The 16,031-nt window shown below is 51.9% G+C and overlaps 2 protein-coding genes across 2 annotated transcripts; one reads left to right on the top strand and one right to left on the bottom strand.

Annotated features, from left to right (window-relative positions):
- Window positions 1–512: 512 nt before the first annotated feature.
- On the top strand, window positions 513–1,430 carry LOC141476362 (olfactory receptor 14J1-like). Its single transcript, XM_074165035.1, has one exon. The coding sequence runs from the start codon at window positions 513–515 to the stop codon at window positions 1,428–1,430; it is 918 nt and encodes a 305-aa protein (XP_074021136.1).
- Window positions 1,431–9,505: 8,075 nt separating this feature from the next.
- LOC141476361 (olfactory receptor 14A16-like) lies at window positions 9,506–10,441 on the bottom strand. Its single transcript, XM_074165034.1, has one exon. The coding sequence runs from the start codon at window positions 10,439–10,441 to the stop codon at window positions 9,506–9,508; it is 936 nt and encodes a 311-aa protein (XP_074021135.1).
- Window positions 10,442–16,031: the final 5,590 nt, after the last annotated feature.

Here is a 16,031-nt window from a genome sequence, read left to right as displayed (position 1 = left end):
AGAGAGCCAGGCCACCCCTCTGCATCCCTCTCTGCTCAGCTGCACAGGGAAAGGGACAACAGACGGGAGAAATGGACTTGGAACCTGGACTCTCCCACACTCACAAAAGGCCGTTTTCTTCCTCAAGGATGGTGTCAGGGAGACCATTCTCCCACGGAGAGAGGTGTAAGCACAGGACACCTGGTTGGTGACCAGCAGGTACTGGTGTGCAGAGCAGCTCTCCTGGCTCTGCCCCAGGGCACAGAGAGCCCTTTTTTCCCCCAAGGATCAGCAGTGTTCAGGCTAAAGGCAATGGGAAGGAGAGGGATTTCTACCCCTGCAAAGGACGTGCCCTCACTCAGCAGCAGAAACTCGTTTTCTGAAAAAGGAGCAGAATGAAATTATTCCAAAGAAAGAAAAGTGATTTTGGGGGGATTTTTGGGGAAAGAGCATGGGATGGGATTAAGGAAGTCTTCATTAGTTTTTCAATATTGTCTCCTCTTTCAACGTTGCCCCATGGCCAGAGAAAACAAATGTCCAACAGCAGCTCCATCACCCAGTTCCTCCTTCTGGCATTCGCAGACACACGGGAGCTACAGCTCTTGCACTTCGGGCTCTTCCTGGGCATCTACCTGGCTGCCCTCCTGGGAAACGCGCTCATCATCACCGCCATCGCCTGTGACCACCGCCTCCACACCCCCATGTACTTCTTCCTCCTCAACCTCTCCGTTCTTGACCTGGGATCCATCTCCACCACTGTCCCCAAAGCCATGGCCAATTCTCTCTGGGACACTAGGGCCATCTCCTACCGGGGGTGTGCTGCCCAGATATTTCTTTTTCTCTTTTTGATGTCATCAGAATATTTTCTTCTCACTGTCATGTCCTATGACCGCTACGTTGCCATCTGCCAACCCCTGCACTACGGGACCCTCCTGGGCAGCAGAGCTTGTGTCCACATGGCAGCAACTGCCTGGGGCAGTGGGTTTCTCAATGCTCTCCTGCACACGGCCAATACATTTTCCCTACCCCTCTGCCAGGGCAATGTCCTGGATCAGTTCTTCTGTGAAATCCCCCAGATCCTCAAGCTCTCCTGCTCACACTCCTACCTCAGGGAAGTTGTTCTTATTGTGGTTAGTTCCTTGTTTGGTTTGGTTTGTTTTGTTTTCATTGTGGTGTCCTATGTGCAGATCTTCAGGGCCGTGCTGAGGATCCCCTCTGAGCAGGGACGGCACAAAGCCTTTTCCACGTGCCTCCCTCACCTGGCCATGGTCTCCCTGTTTATCAGCACTGCAGTGTTTGCCCACCTGAAACCCCCCTCCATCTCCTCCCAAGTTCTAGACCTGGTGGTGGCTGTTCTGTACTCGGTGGTGCCTCCAGCAGTGAACCCCCTCATCTACAGCATGAGGAACAAGGAGCTCAAAGGTGCAGTGTGGAAACTGATGACCAGATGATTTTCTGAAACAATAAGCTGTTTTCTTCTACAAATCACTGTTAACGTAACTCATTATATGTCAAGCTCATGTACTGTAGTTTATGTTAGTTTTAATTCTGTGTTTAGGCCTTTGTTTGGCTTTTGTTGTTTTTTTCTTTTTTGCTTTACTTTGTATAATGTTTTGTACCAAAAAAACCAACTTGTTTTGCTGTTTCAAATTATGCATTTTTCCAAATTTGTGAAATCTACATACTGTATAAATGAGGACCTGCTCTCTCTTTGTATTAAAATAAAATATAGAACCATCCAGCAACCTGTTGCCCAAAATCCTTCCTCTCAGGCTTTCTCTGGAGCTGCAGGGCAATGCCTGTGAGCAGAGGTGGAGGGGAAAGGGTCCGAGCACAGCAGCTCTGTCAGCGAGCACCAACCTTGGTCTTTTCCAATTTGGTCTCTTTCCACACCCACACTTGCCTTCTGAGCCCTTGCCTTGCTATGGAGCCCGAGTGCTCTGGCAGCTCATCCTCCTGCTGTGGGGCAGCCCTGGGCCACAGGTCAGGACAGGCACTGGGCAATTCCCTTCCAGAGCTGAACTCCCTAACAGCACCTCCATCATATCAGAGACTCCTCAGGGCAGGGCATGAAGTCATAGTTCTTTTTATAAAGTTGGCTTTTCCTTTTCCCAGGAAAGTGCCCCACATTTGAAAACACAAGTGCAGAGCTTAACTGTGTGAGTGTGCAAGGCGTGGGCACACAACAGAGTCCTTGCACAGCCAGGCATCCTAGGAAAGACAGGAAGGACCAGCAGAGCAGGTTCTCCTCTGGTCCTGTGAGTGCTGGACACCCCAAGGAAGCTTCCCCAGGGTAATTGTCACACACCCTGCCAGTAACAACCACCATTTCTGGCTCTGGCCTCTTATCCCAGCTTGGGGAGGCTGGTTGTCCCTCTAAAGAATCATAGAGTTTTCTAGATTGGATGGGAACCTTTCAGATCATCGAGTCCAAGCATAAATCTAACCCTGACAAAAACCATCACTAAACCATGTCATTAAGCACCACGTCTTTTAAATACTTCCAGGGATGACAATTCCACCACTTCCCTGGGCAGCCTGTTCCAGTGCTTGATAACCCTTTCAGTGCAGAAAGTTTTCCTGATATCCAATCTGAACCTCCCCTGGTGTCACTTGAGGCCATTTCCCCTTGTCCTGAAGAAGTCCATGTTTGTATTGGACAGCTGAGATCTCCGCATGTACGTCGTGTGTGTGTGGTGAGATTAACTCCAGTGAGTACAAAGACCATCAGAAGTTCCTGGGAGTTCCTCGAAGGTCTGTGGGACAGACAGTTTCTTGAGATCCGTTCATTTTGAGGGTAACATCCTGGGAAAGCCGCTGGATGCAGCACAGGGATGGGCTTCCTTGGACCGAGGTCCCTGTGTCCATTCCTCAGCCGTGGGGCATCTCCGAGAGGTGCAGAGCAGGAGACAGCCCGCAGGGCCGAGGGGCTGCAGCCTCTGGGGGTGGCCACCGGAGGCCAGGGAGTCTGCTGCAGGGCCTCTGCCTGTGCCAGGGAAGGACTCGTTTCTCTGAACAGCCCTGTCAGAGCCCTGACATTGCTGTGTGTGACGCCAGGAACAGCCCCCACCATCCCAAGGAGATTTCTCTCACTTGCCCTCTCTCACCTCTCTCACCAGACCGGCCTGGCTGAACAGAGAGCTCTGGTCACAACTCAGGGAGAAAAGGAGAGTTTGTGGCCTTTGGAAGAAAGGGCAGGGACCTCATGGTGACTACAAAGACCTTGTGAGGCTCTGTGGGGAGAAATTTATAAGGGCCAGAGTCCCACTAGAACTAGAACCCACTAGAAGAAAGGCCCACAAGAGTTTTATCTGGCTTCATATGTTAAGGACAATAAATAGGTTTCTATAAATACATCAGCAGTAAAAGGAGAACTAACGATAATCTCCATCCTTTATTAGACAGGAAGGGGAAACACAGTGACCATGGATGAGGGAAATGCTGAGGTACTTAACGCCTTCTTGGCCTCAGACTTTAGTAGTAGGAGCAGTGGTCCCCTGAGTACCACTCCCCCTGATCTAGTGGACAGGGACGGGGAGCAGAATGAGTCCCCCATAATTCAAGGGGAAATGGTGAGTGACCTAACACAGCACTTAGACACACATGTCTGGGGGGCCGGATGGGATCCAGCCGAGGGTACTGAGGGAGCTTGTCGGTGTTCTCACCAAGCCACTCTCCATCCTTTACCAGAAGTCCTGGCAAAATGGGGAGCTCCCAGGTGACTGGAGGTTTGCAAATGGGACGTCCATCCAGAGGGCAACAAAGAGGGTTCGGGGAACTACAGGCCTGTCATTCTGACCTCGGTACCTGGAAAGGTTATGGAACAGATCATCCGGAGTGCAAGGACACGTCATGGCACTGTGGAATTTGGATAATGAGGGCTCTGTGCTCAAAGAACGATTAAGACTGGCCTTGCCATCTCTTGTGCCCCCTGGAGGAGTGGAGACTCGCCTGGCTCTGAGGGGATGTGGATCAGGAGGGAGCCCTGTGGAGGCAGGACAGCCCTGCTTTTGGTCAGCAAAGACAAGAAGATAACAGGAACCGTTGCAGGTCTTTGCTTCTTCAAAGGGCCATCGTGTCCAATGAGTGACCTTTGCCTCATTGCCTGTGAAATGCATATTAAAGTTGACCCCCCTGCATACGCTAATGAGGATCATAGACATCATGTGAAACATATATGACCGTAGCACTCATCTCTGCACCCAAATCATACTACACATCACCTGGTGGAGGGAAACCTCATAATTTTGGAAATAAAAAGACAGAGAAAATGACTGCTAAACTGGGAGAGAAGAACCTCGACACCTGAGGGACCGGTCGAGGGGCTGCGTTCTCTCCCTCCACCCCAGGCAGGGACGCCTTCCTGGGTCAGCGCTGCGCCTTTCACCCTCTGGTGAATGTTACCCTGAGCTGTTGTATTATTACTATTTTTACCAGCAATATTAACCTCAATTAGTAGCGCTATTGTAGTTAGTGAATTTATCAACGCCAATCTCAAATCTGTTCTGAGTTTCTCAATAAAATAAATGATTTTCATTTTCTTGTGAATCTGACTCACTGCAAGTCCTTTGCTGGGACTCTGACAGACAAATCAGTGAAGGTCCTGGGACTCTGACAGACAAAACTAAAACTACATTCCTTTTGACACGACAGGCACGAACAGGACAACCAGGCGATCAGGCCCAGTCAGCATGGGCTTGTGAAAGGCAGGTCCTGCTTGACAAACCTGATCTCCTTCTATAACGAGGTGACCCACTTGGTGGATGAGGGAAAGGCTGTGGATGTTGTGTCCCTGGACTTTAGTGAAGTCTTTGACAACATTTCCCACAGCATTCTCCTGGAGAAACTGGCTGCCCATGACTTGGATGGGAGTACTCTTCGCTTGGTAAAAAACTGGCTGGGGGCTGGGCCCAGAGAGCGGTGGTGAATGGAGTTCAATCCAGTTGGCGGCCAATCACCAGTGGTGTTCCCCAGGGCTCAGCATCAGGGCCTGTTCTCTTTCATAACTTTATCAATGATCTGGACGAGGTGATGGAGTGCACCCTCAGTAAGTTCACAGAAGACACCAAGTTAGGTGGGAGTGTTCATCTGCTGGAGAGTAAGAAGGCTCTACAGAGTGATCTGGACAGTATGGATGGATGGATGTGCCTAGGCCAACGGTGTGAAGTTCAACAAGGCCAAGTGCCGGGCCCTGCCCTTGTGTCACAACAACCCCATGAGCTCTACAGGCTGGGGGAAGAGTGGCTGGAGCTGCCCGGCAAAAAAGGACCTGGGGATGTTGGTCAACTGTCAGCTGAATATGAGCCAGCAGCGTGCCCAGGTGGCCAAGAAGGCCAACAGCATCCTGGCCTGTGTCAGCATCATCAGTCCCTCAGCATTTCCCCTTGGATTATGGGGGCTTCATTCTTCTCCCCACCCCTATCTACTATTGCAGGGGTCTGGGTACTCAGGGAACAACTGGTCCTACTACTATAGGCTGAGGCAATTAAGGCATTAAGTACCTCAGCCTTTTCCTCATCCTTGGTCACTATCTTACCGCCCCCATCTAATAAAGGATGGAGAGTCTCCTTAGTCCTCCTTTTCTTGCTAAGGTATTTGTAAAAACTCTTTTTATTGTGCTTAACGTCCAAACAGTCCTGGTTGTTTATGCTCACACGACTGATTTCCGACCAGAAAGGTGCACGGTGTTACTTTATATTTTTTAGTTATTTTTTACGTTTGAAAAAAATATACCAGCACATTTTCATCATCTGAATCATCGGAGCACGTTTAAGAAATGGCCGAGTTTCCCACCATGACAGAATTTCCTGGGAGTGTACTAATGGCAGAAGAAATACTGATCTTCCCCTGTATTTGTATTACCACTACTCTGTTAATTACTTCATCGACCTCGTTACTCAGGTGTTTCCACCTCTCCTGGTTCAATGGCCATGTCTAAGGACATCTTTTCAGCAGACTACCTGGACGCCTGCCCTTCCCATTGCTCTCGGGTTTCTCCTCCGCTTGCTCTTTGGCAGTCAGATGCCTCTCCACTCTCTGCTTTCTGCTTTGAGGTTCAGGGGGTTAGAAACCTGCCCCATCGTTCAGAAGTCTCTTTAACTCTTTAGTCAACACCTTCCTTGTGTTTATATCTATCCTTTCTTATCTCTCTGTCTAAAAATGTTCTTGTCTGGAAACCCCTTGTGAAAGCTGGACGACAGGAGATGCTGCTTAGACTTTGCCTACATGTGAGGAGAGAGTTCTATAGTTTATTAAATTACATCAAGTTTAACTTTTCTTTGTCGGCAATGAAGAGAAACCTTTCTGTGCCGTTGTGCAGCCCGGTCTCTATGGAAAGCAGGTGGGAGCTGGTGGAAAGGAGCTGTACCATCCAGCTGCAGAGTGCGGTGGAGAAGTCTGATGCGAGGAAAAGGGATGCAAGTGCGAAGTGGCCGAGGAGGGAACTGGTGGGCTTGAGGAGGTGAGGAGTGAGGTTGTCCATACAGTGTTGGACCTAAAGGGACTGCTTCTCCTGCCTGTACAGGTGTCTCCAGGAGACCCGCTGGATCAATACCCATTGGAGAATGCTGTTCTCACTTCTTCTATAAACTAAAACAAGATAGAAAATACCCTTGAAAGAAAGAATCCTCCTTTATGAGATCTTCACGTAAAGCTTCATATTAGGTACCCAACTGAAACCTCTCCAATTAGTTGTACAAGTCCTAAGGCCTTAAAGAAAATTACGAACGGAGATACAGCTCATTAGGGCTTTCTGTGTCTTAATGAGCCCCATGGCATATTTGGTGCTGGGTCCATGAACCTCAGATGCCAAGAGGAGATTGAAGAAACCTCTCAAGAAATCAAAGTCAGAAGCAAACCCCAAAGTACCTTGAAGTATAAACGGGCCCCTGTGAGGGCCATTCCTGACAAAGCCTCCCCAGGGACTCGTTAGAGCAGATCACAGGAGGCCATGATGGCAGGAAGGCAAAGGTGCTGTGCAGGCAGCTCAGGTGCTGAGAAACCCCTGGCTTTGTTTGATGAAGCAGAAAGGCCAAGCCCTGACGCCCAGGCCCTGGGAAGGCAGATCCTGACCCTTTTGTGTGGGTTAAGGTTCTTCCTGGGGATGTGGGGAGTGCAATGCCAAAGACAGGACAATGGTACGACACCTCCCGGCCTCCCTGGGAGGGTTGCAAGGAGGCAACGATGCCCCATTGCCATGAGGATGATGTGTGTTTTCTTAGGCCTTTGTGGCCGGGCCATCAGCCATAGCCAAGGGGGCAAAGACCTGGGTTCTGCCAGGGCCTTTCAGCCCTGACAGCGCCCCTGGCCATCTGCACCACAGGCTGTCCTACACTGTCCCATGCCTGTGCCTGTTTCCCTGCAGGCTGCAGACACCCAATGTACTTCCCCATCTTGTTCTCACGCCAGCATGTCCCTATCTGTACCGGTGTCTCTCCTTCCTCACCAGATGTTCTTTGAAACACAAAGCCATGGGCTGGTCCTGCAACAAGCCAGGCTGGATCTTTGGAGTGAGGGACTCTTCTTGAGGGCTCCAATGGGCATGGGGATGGTCTACAGTTTCCCAAGTCTCTGTATGCTGCCTTTTCTGGTGGGGGACCACAGAGGCTGCCAGCCTTGCAGAGGACCCAGGAGAGGTCTTCCTGTGGTCACAGCTGGACCCCAGTCCTCCAGCTCAGCCCCGCTGAAGAGCCTTGTCTAGGGGTGACTTTTGAGGTAAGTGCTGACACCCAGGGTGGGGAAGGTTGCCTGAAGAACATGTTCTGGGCACAAGGACTGAAGGATGGCAGCAAAGTGATGTGGCTTCCTTCAGTGCAAGCCCTGATACAGGGCCCCAGCCTTTCTTTCCATGACACCCTTCAGGAGGGATGATGGCACCAAGAGATGGCAAGTGGTGGACACCAATCCTTCTCCAGCCACCTCCCAGGCCTGGTGGAGCACCAGCACAGCAAGGACTCTGCACCGTGAGCATCCTTTAGGGTACCCAAAGTCTGGGTATTGTCTTGGAGCGGCTGAACACATTCATTTTTCTCTCCAAGGCTATTTCTAGCTGTGGTCGGCTCCTCTGATCTCTCCCCACCCCTCCTCCGGTCCAGCCTGGTGGCGCTGTGCTCCTCACAGGGCCCCATGCTGGCAGTGATGCTCCACAGAGCAAGTGGGCTGTGGGCCCTTGGAGTGACTCCACACTGGCTGTGCTGGTCAGGGAGGGAAGCAGAATCAGCTGGAGGGGCTGCCCTGCCACTGAGCTCCTTCCCAGGGGTCTACAGCTGTGGAATGGGCTCAGAGCTTTCTTCATGACTCAGGATGTTTTCCCACATGCACATTGACCCATCCATGGGCTTTTACTGAAGGACACACGAATCACTCTTCAGTCTCCTTTTGGAGGGTCCCACCGGCCTCCCCTGGGATGGCAGAGCCCTTGTTTGCTTGTGGATACTGTTACGGTTTGAGAAAACCCATAACAATTTATGGTCATTTAGACAATTATTCTCTCACCCAATGACCCCTCCCCACCCAGAAAGGGGAATTGATTTAATAAGGGGAATCAATTTAATCGATCAAATAAATTTAATAATTTAAAAGGGAATAGATTTAATAGGATAAGACCAAATAATTGACAATAATACTAAAGAACCAGTATCAATCCCGATACTAATCTAAGATATATAAGAATTATTCTCAGCCCATTCCATCAGCAGGAAGCTGTGCACTCCCAGCAGGAACAGCAAAGGTTGGACACTGCAAGGGCTGAGGCTTTGGGGGGAAGGGAAGGGCTCAGGGGTCCAGAACCGGGGCCCAGAACTGAGGCAAGGAGTTCTCTGGACCATGACCATCAAGGGAGAGAGAAACTACACAGCAAACTTTTCCAATTTATATTGAATGTGACGATGATGGTATGAAATAATCCTGTTGGCCAGCCCAGGCCAAATGCCCAGGCCTTGCTCCTCCTTGTGCCTGCACCTGGCAAGGCTCAAAAACACCGAGACCTTGAATCCCACAGACTCTGGCTGGCTATAAAGTAAATATTTTCATCAATTCAGACACTAGAGACTTCTAAAAGTGCAGTTTTCCCCAGCACTGTAAGAGAAGTTACCCCTGTGACACCCAACCCAGGACAGATACTTAAAATTAGTGAGACCTGGGTCCAGCCCTCTCTCCCCAAAATGTCTCCCAGTGCCCTCTCCCCATAAACCCTCCGAGAACCAAGCTCAGCAGCAGCCATGGCAGGTGCAGTTCCTGGAGCCTGCTCCTGCCTTCAGCAGGAAGAAGAGCCCAGGCTTCAGGAGCTGCCCTTGGGAGAGCTGCCCTTTGATTACAGAGATGCTCCTCAGGAAGCCAGCTCTGACACCGTGATGGCACATTTACCAAAGGCCTCTGTATTGTTCAGCACAGTAGGATCATGCTTCTGGAGATGTGGAGCAAATACAGACATTCCTGTATGAACACGATGACCACAGATGAAAAAGAAATGAAGCACAAACCACCCTGAGAAAAGCTAAGAAGAGTCTGTGAGGAGAGATGGGCAGCTCTACTGCTGCTGGAGGTGAACCCATTGAATGAGTTTCTTCAATGCTTCTTTGAGCTCCTGGTTCCTCATGCTGTAGATGAGGGGGTTCACAGCTGGAGGTACCACCGAGTACAGAAATGACACCACCAGATCCAGGGATGGGGAGGAGATGGAGGGGGGCTTCAGGTAGGCAAAGAAGCCAGTGCTGACAAACAGGGAGACCACGGCCAGGTGAGGGAGGCACGTGGAAAAGGCTTTGTGCCGTCCCTGCTCAGAGGGGATCCTCAGCACGGCCCTGAAGATCTGCACATAGGACAACATGATGAAAATGAAACACCCAAAGAATAAACAGGCACTGACCACAAGGACCCCAAGTTCCCTGATGCAGGAGTGTGAGCAGGAGAGCTTGAGGATCTGGGGAACTTCACAGAAGAACTGGTCCAGGACATTGCCCTGGCAGAGGGGTAGGGAAAATGTATTGGCCGTGTGCAGGAGAGCACTGAGAAACCCACTGCCCCAGGCAGCTGCTGCCATGTGGACACAAGCTCTGCTGCCCAGGAGGGTCCCGTACTGCAGGGGTTGGCAGATGGCAATGTAGCGGTCGTAGGCCATTACAGTGAGAAGATAAAACTCTGCTGACATCAAGAAGACAAACAGAAATAGCTGTGCAGTACATCCCCAGTAGGAGATGGCCCTGGTATCCCACAGGGAATTGGCCATGGATTTAGGGACAGTGGTGGAGATGGATCCCAGGTCAAGAACGGAGAGGTTGAGGAGGAAGAAGTACATGGGGGTGTGGAGGCGGTGGTCACAGGCGATGGCGGTGATGATGAGTGCGTTTCCCAGGAGGGCAGCCAGGTAGATGCCCAGGAAGAGCCCGAAGTGCAAGAGCTGCAGCTCCCGTGTGTCTGCGAATGCCAGGAGGAGGAACTGGGTGACGGAGCTGCTGTTGGGCATTTGCTACCACTGGCTGTGGTTATCTGTTGAGAAGGAAAAGGCAGTACAAAGTTCAGCCTGACTTCTCTGAGCAAAACTTCTTGCATGTCTCATTGCAACCCCCCACTCAGGCTCTCTCTTTTCAGGAAGACCTCTCTGCAGCTCCCTCACTTGAGCCCTGGCTTTTGCTGGATGAGGGTGCCATTGGGAGCAGGGACTCTGGAATGGGAAACTGAGGACTCCTTCTGGCTGTGCCGCAGGGTGATCTCAAATTAAATGTACTTTTGATACATCAAAGAACTTTTTGTCTCTGTTCTCTGCAATTTTCCCAGCTGGAGAACTGAGCTGAGGGGATTTTGTTTTGTTTAATGTGTTCTAGATTCACCTGCCACGTTTAGGAGTGGGTTTGGATGCTTGAAATCCCTCACATTTCTAATGAAATTTCCAAGTGAAATCCCGTGGGTCCTGAGCAGCAAAGGGACTGTCCCTTAGTGCAGAGAGAGGAGAGCTGCTCTGCCCATCGGTCCTGTTCTCAGCTGCCCTGCATTGGCAGCTTGGACCTGGAGGAGGGTCACACTCCGATGTCCCCCTAAAAAGAAAGAGGACGCTGCAGGGAGCAGAGGAATCCAGGTTCAAAGAGCAGATTCACAGACTCCTCGCCCTTTCTCATCTCTCCCCTCCCAGACTGGGACACAGAGGGATCACTGCAGTAGCCCATCTAACGCTGCCCAGCAGCATTTCCATGGCCTCAGCACCCAGATGTCTTCTCCATGGGCATCCTGGGCAGCACAGAGATACTCTGGGAGAGCTGTGCCCTTCTGGAGGGCACCCTGCAGCCCCACAGGACACCCCAGGGAAAAAGCTGAATGTCCTGAGCTGGCCTGGAGGAGACTTGGGCACGTTTCTCCCCTAGACACGTCTGTAGAGCAGGACCCAAAGGATGGGAGTCTGAACAGGAGCTGAATCTGCCACCCCCAACCCCTACCCCCGGCACCGACTCAGGAAAGCCAATGGTGAGAACCAGGGCAGCACAGGCAGGAGGGGACGGCAGTGAAATGCCACAATGCTCCTGGCCAAGGGAGGAGGGACACACAAACAAGATGGAAATCAGGGGTTTGCCCTTTCCTGGGCTCTGGCTGCTGCAGGGGTGATGCGCAGCCAAGACCCCATGGGCCTGAGGACAGAGGCTCTGCCTGGGCTGGGAAAGGAGACCAGGGAGGAGCTGCTCAGGGGAAGGTGTCTGTGCTGCAGGGACAGCAGGGAGGTGCCCACATCCCCTTCCCCAGCCTTTCTGGCAGCAGCTCCCTCTCACTCCCTGCCCAGGTCTCTGCTGCCAGGAGCCATCTCCCTGTCCCCAGCTCAACTCCTGCCAGTGCTCACAAACCCCATCCCACCCGCTGGGCGCCCACCTCTGCCTGCAAACACCTCCCAGGGGCATCTCTGCGTGTGCAGGGGCTAAAGAGCAGATCACACAAAACCTGATGCGGCTGCAAAGGGGAAGATGCTGCTGAGTGAATGTGCTGCCTGAAAAGTCCTCTTAGAAATGTCACGAGGAAGAGCTTAACCTGTGAGAAGCCCTGACCCGTGCAGCACTCTCTTGACAGCAGAGGCACCGTGCCCTCACCTGCTCGTCCCTACCCTACCGTTGTGGTGGTCACTCCTTCCACCCACACCTTCTCCCCACACTCCCCGGGCAGGCTACAGCTGACCCTGGCAGCAGCAGAATCCCTTCCCAGCACACAGTACCCTGGGGTGTAGGGTCCTCCTCCTCCACACCAGAAAACCCAGCAGAACCTTCCTGGCAGGTCCTATCGGTCGTGGCATGTGCCAGGTCTAGGAGACACTTCCAGGAACTCAGCTGCATTGCCCTGCAGCCAGAGACTTACCGTGTCAAAGCCTGGGAAGATTTCTCCCCCTGGTGAGCTCTCACTCACCACCCCAGACTGCCTTTACCTCTCTCTCACATCTCTTGTCTCCCCTCGGTGCCTGCAGGCAGTGCCCTCAGCCCTGCTGCGCTTGGCAGAGGAGCTGCTCCTGGGCAGAGCTGTCTCTCTGCCGCGCTGCCCCATGGCCAGGAGCTCCCTCCATCCCAGGAGCCCGGCCCAGCTCAGCAGCAGAGCAACAGCCCAAGGCATCGCTTCCTCTGGCCCCTCTGGGCTCCCTCACAGATGTCCCTGGGGCTCCAGGGCAACTGACTCGGAAACCAACTGAAGTCATTAATGATGTTTGTTCCTTCCGCTGGGGAGAGACACTTCTTTCCAGCAGTGGCATTTCCCCTCTCAGAGACAGAGTTAGGTCCAAGAATGACCTCTTCTTGAGGTCACTGTGAGACAGGACACCCAGGCAGTGAAAGGGAGGAATCTCCTCTACCTCCTGTACCCATGCAAACCACAGGTGGCATTTGAGGTGCCAGAGGTGGTCCAAGACACTTGCAGATAACTGATGGAAACATTCAGAAGGACTGGGCAGCACCTGGGCTCATCTCCTCCTCCTCACCACCTCCTCCCTCGGAGGCTGGTGGAGCATGCCTTTGGCCAGCTGAAGTGACAGCAGATGTCCCCATTTAGGGCCATGAAGCTGATCCTGCTCATTGTGTCCAGGGCAGCCCATAGAGCTATTCCTCTGAGAGAACGGAGTCATTGCCATCAGGAGAGCTAAGTCTCCCTCTTCTCCACCAGCTGCATTTACCAGCTCTCCAGGGGCAGTGAGGGCAGGTTTCTCAGAGACACCCCTCCAAGGCCTCAGCTAACTCAGGGCAGCTGCTCAGTTTAGAGGTTGACTCCATCCTGTGGTGCTGCCTGAGGTGCCAGGGCTCTCCAGCACAGCAGCACGCAGCCAGAAGGGACAGCACAGGACTTGCAGGAACACCGTCCCCATTCAGAGCAGCCACATCGTCACAGACCCCAGGAGACCTTCAGACACGTTCAAGGTTTTCATTAAAGCAACCGCAGGGGGTCAAGTCCTGTCCCTTCTCCATCTGGTAGATGCTGGCAGTGCTGCTCCCGCATCCTTTAGTCATCCCTTTGATGATGCAATCAAGGAACAGAACAATGGTTTTCACAGTGTTGGATCACAGGTTGTCCGTAGCCAAGGACATTTTCAAGAGCACCTTGTCCTTCCTGGAGATCAGCTTCACTTGCACCACAGGCCCTCCAGGGCTGCAGAGACACCACAGGCAGCAAAGCCCTCTCCTGCCAGGGCCGCGCAGTCCAGCCCTGCGTCTCTCTGGTCCGAAGGGTTTGCTCTCCTCAGGGACATTTCATTTCCTCTTTACAGGTGTGGCTACTGCTGAATTTTGTCAGAGAAGGTGCAGATGTGTCTGAGGTCCTCTTTGTCCTCTTTGTCTTCAGCCATAAGGTCTCCCAGGCCTGTGTTCCTTGAAGCAGGACTCTGGAGGAGAACAACCAGCAGTGGATGTGGGGCAAGTCAGGGGTTACTTGAGCAAGCTCAGACATGAAGTGGTGGGGCAGGATCGAAGGGTTCTGACAACTTGGGAATCAAATAGAATAGAATAGAATAGAACAGAATAGAATAGAATAGAATAGAATAGAATAGAATAGAACAGAATAGAATAATTTCAATTGGAAGGACCTACATCAATCATCTAGTCCAACTGCCCGGCCAATTCAGGGCTGGTCAAAAGTTAAAGCGTGTATTTAAAGGCATTTCCAAATGCCTCTTAATCACTGCCAGGCTTGGGGCATCAACCACCTCTCTGGGAAGCCTGTTCCAGTGTTTGACCACCCTCTCGGTAAAGGAAAGCTTCTGGATGTCCACTCTAAACCTCCCCTGCTCCAGCTTTGAACCATTCCCACGCGTCCTATCCCTGGTTCCCAGGGAGAAGAGACCAGCACCTCCCTCTCCACTTCCCCACCTCAGGGGACTGTAGAGAACAAGGAGGTCATCCTTCTGCCTCCTTTTGCCCAAACTAGACAAGCCCAAAGTCCTCAGCTGATCCTCATCGTGCCTTCCAGCCCTTTCACCAGCTTTAATGCCCTCCTCTGGACGCTTTCAAAGACCTTCACATCCTTCTTAAATGGTGGGGCCTTGAACAGCACACGCTATTCAAGGTGAGGCCACACCAACACTGAATGCAGTGGGATAATCCCCTCTCTCGACCGGCTGGTTCTACTGTCTTTGATGTCCCCCCAGCGTGCGGTTTGCCCTCTTGGCTGCCAGGGCTCCCTGCTGACTCCCAGGGACTCCTGCTGGGACTTCTGCTGCCAACCAGCACCCCAGATCCCCTTCTGCAGGGCAGCTCTCCAGCCACTCCTCTCCCAATTTATACTTGTGCCCGGCAATACTCTGTCCTAGGTGAAGGATCTGGCATTTGGACATGTTAAATTTCATCACATCAATCATCGGCCAGTGCTCCAATCTCTCTAGATCTCTCTGCAAGGCATCTTGTCCCACAAGAGGGTCAATAGCAACGCCCAGTTTGGGATCATCAGCAGACTTGCTCACGGTGCATTCAACTCCTGCGTCCAGATCGCTGATAAACATATTGGATAGAACCAGCCCTAGAATTGAACCCTGAGGAGCACCACTGGTAGCCCTATTCACTGCAACCCTTTGAGCTCTGCCCTTCAGCCGCTTCTTCACCCAGTGCACCGTGAACCCAGAAGCTCGTCCAGAAGGATGCTGTGAGGGACAGTATCAAAAGCCTTACTAAAATCCAGAAAATCTACATCCACCGCTTTCCCTTCATCCAGTGGGCGGGTGACCTTATCATAGAAGGATATCAAATTAGTTAGGCAGCACTTTCCCTTTGTGAACCCATATTGACTGTTCTTTAAGTGCCTTTCAATAGGACCCAGTATAACCTTCTCCATAAATTTTTCCAGGAACTGAGCTTAGACTAACGGGTCTGTAGTTCCCTGGGTCTTCCCTCAAACCCTCTGGGTAAATTGGAATAGCAATGGCTACGTCCCAGTCAGGGGGGACCTCTCCTGACTCCCAAAACATTTGGTAGGTGGTCGACAGGGGTCCTGCCATCACATTCACCAGCTCCTTCAGTGCTCTGGGGTGAATCCCATCAGGCCCCGTGGACTTGTGAACATTAATCTGATCCAGTTGGTGCCTCATGATTTCAGTGTCCACAAATGGACAGTCTCTGTTCCCACAGCTGAGCTCCTCCGACTCAGGGGAGCGGGCAGCCCAAGCTCTAGCTGCATTATTAAAGCCTGAGGCCAAAAAAGCATGGCATGCCTCTGCTTTCTCTTCATCCCTGTTAGTCAGATGACCATCTTCAACAAGTATTGGTCCAATGCTTTCTTTTGACCTCCCCTTGCTAGTAGCATACTTTAAAAAGCCCTTCTTGTTTTCTGAGACAACACTGGCCAGTTTCAACTCTAATTGAGCTTTGGCCTTTCCTGCCTTCTCCCTGCATATACGAACCACAGCTCTGTAATCTTCCTGCGAAGCCTGACCTTGCTTCCAGAGACTGAAGCATTTCTTTTCCTCCTGAACTTCACGAGGCGTTCCCTCTTCAGCCAAGCTGGTCTCCTGCCCAGCTTGCTGGAGTTACGGCAGAGTGGAATTGCTGGCTCCTCTGCTTCGAAAAGGTGGTTCCTGAAGACTGCCCAGCACTGCTGGGGAAGAGGGAAGGGTT

This window comes from Numenius arquata, chromosome 30 (assembly GCF_964106895.1).
Source record: "Numenius arquata chromosome 30, bNumArq3.hap1.1, whole genome shotgun sequence".
In the NCBI taxonomy this organism is placed as follows: domain Eukaryota; kingdom Metazoa; phylum Chordata; class Aves; order Charadriiformes; family Scolopacidae; genus Numenius; species Numenius arquata.
This window is presented reverse-complemented; position numbering and strand designations above follow the sequence as displayed.

Excerpts from the sequence above, each read along its gene's own strand:
- LOC141476362 (XM_074165035.1), top strand. The coding sequence starts at position 513 with ATGTCCAACAGCAGCTCCATCACCCAGTTCCTCCTTCTGGCATTCGCA.
- LOC141476361 (XM_074165034.1), bottom strand. The coding sequence starts at position 10,441 with ATGCCCAACAGCAGCTCCGTCACCCAGTTCCTCCTCCTGGCATTCGCA.